At 53.9% G+C, this 817-nt stretch overlaps 1 protein-coding gene across 1 annotated transcript in view; it reads right to left on the bottom strand.

Annotated features, from left to right (window-relative positions):
- Window positions 1-416: 416 nt before the first annotated feature.
- Window positions 417-817, bottom strand: part of IL11 (interleukin 11) — a gene marked incomplete at its 5' end in the record, with an annotated part of 2,566 nt that continues 2,165 nt past the window's right edge. The window contains one exon of the mRNA XM_039702012.1: window positions 417-674. Within this exon, the coding sequence (XP_039557946.1) occupies window positions 423-674 (252 nt within the window). The remainder of the gene's footprint in view (window positions 675-817) is intronic.

The raw sequence follows: 817 nt of genomic DNA, 5'->3' as shown, positions 1-817 counted from the left end.
AAATTAACAATAATAACAGTTAAAAATAACGGAAATAATTATAAAATTAACCAACATAATAATAAAATTAACAATAATAATAAAAACGACAATAATAATAATAAAATAAGGAAAATAATAATAAAATTAACAATAATAACAGTTAAAAATAACGGACATAATTATAAAATTAACCCACACAATAATAAAATTAACAACAACAATAAAACCGACAATAATAACAAAATAACGCCAATAACAATAAAATTAACACCGCCAACAACAAAAACCACCACAAAATTAAGGAAATATCGCAATTAACCACCCATAATTGCAGCCGAGCGGCTCCGGCGGGACCCGCGCACGCTCCCGCAAATTCCCCTAAATTCGCATAAATTTGCATAAATTTGCATCTCATTTGCATACATTACCGGGGGGCGGGGTCAGAGGCGCTGGCGCAGCAGCACGAGCGCGCGCGCCGCCCAGTCCAGGTACAGGTGCAGCTGCCGCGCCAGCGCATGCGCAGCGCGCACCGCGCCCCAGGGCGACACCTGCGGGGGGGGCGCGCCCGGGGACCCCGGCACACCTGGGGGGGCACCTGGGGGGGCACCTGGGGACACACCTGGGGACACCTGCGGGGGCGACAGCGACACCGGCGGGGCCGCGCCCGCGCGGGGCAGAGACAGGCGGGACACCTGCGGGGGGAGGGGAGCGGTCAGACACACCTGGGGGGCGGGGACACACCTGGGGACACCGGCGGGGCCGCGCCCGCGCGGGGCAGAGACAGGCGGGACACCTGCGGGGGGAGGGGAGCGGTCAGACACACCTGGGGGGCGGG

Source organism: Passer montanus, unplaced genomic scaffold (assembly GCF_014805655.1).
Source record: "Passer montanus isolate IOZ18808 unplaced genomic scaffold, ASM1480565v1 scaffold1516, whole genome shotgun sequence".
NCBI lineage: Eukaryota > Metazoa > Chordata > Aves > Passeriformes > Passeridae > Passer > Passer montanus.
Note: the sequence above shows the minus strand (reverse complement) of the source record. Positions and strands in the feature narration are given on the sequence as shown.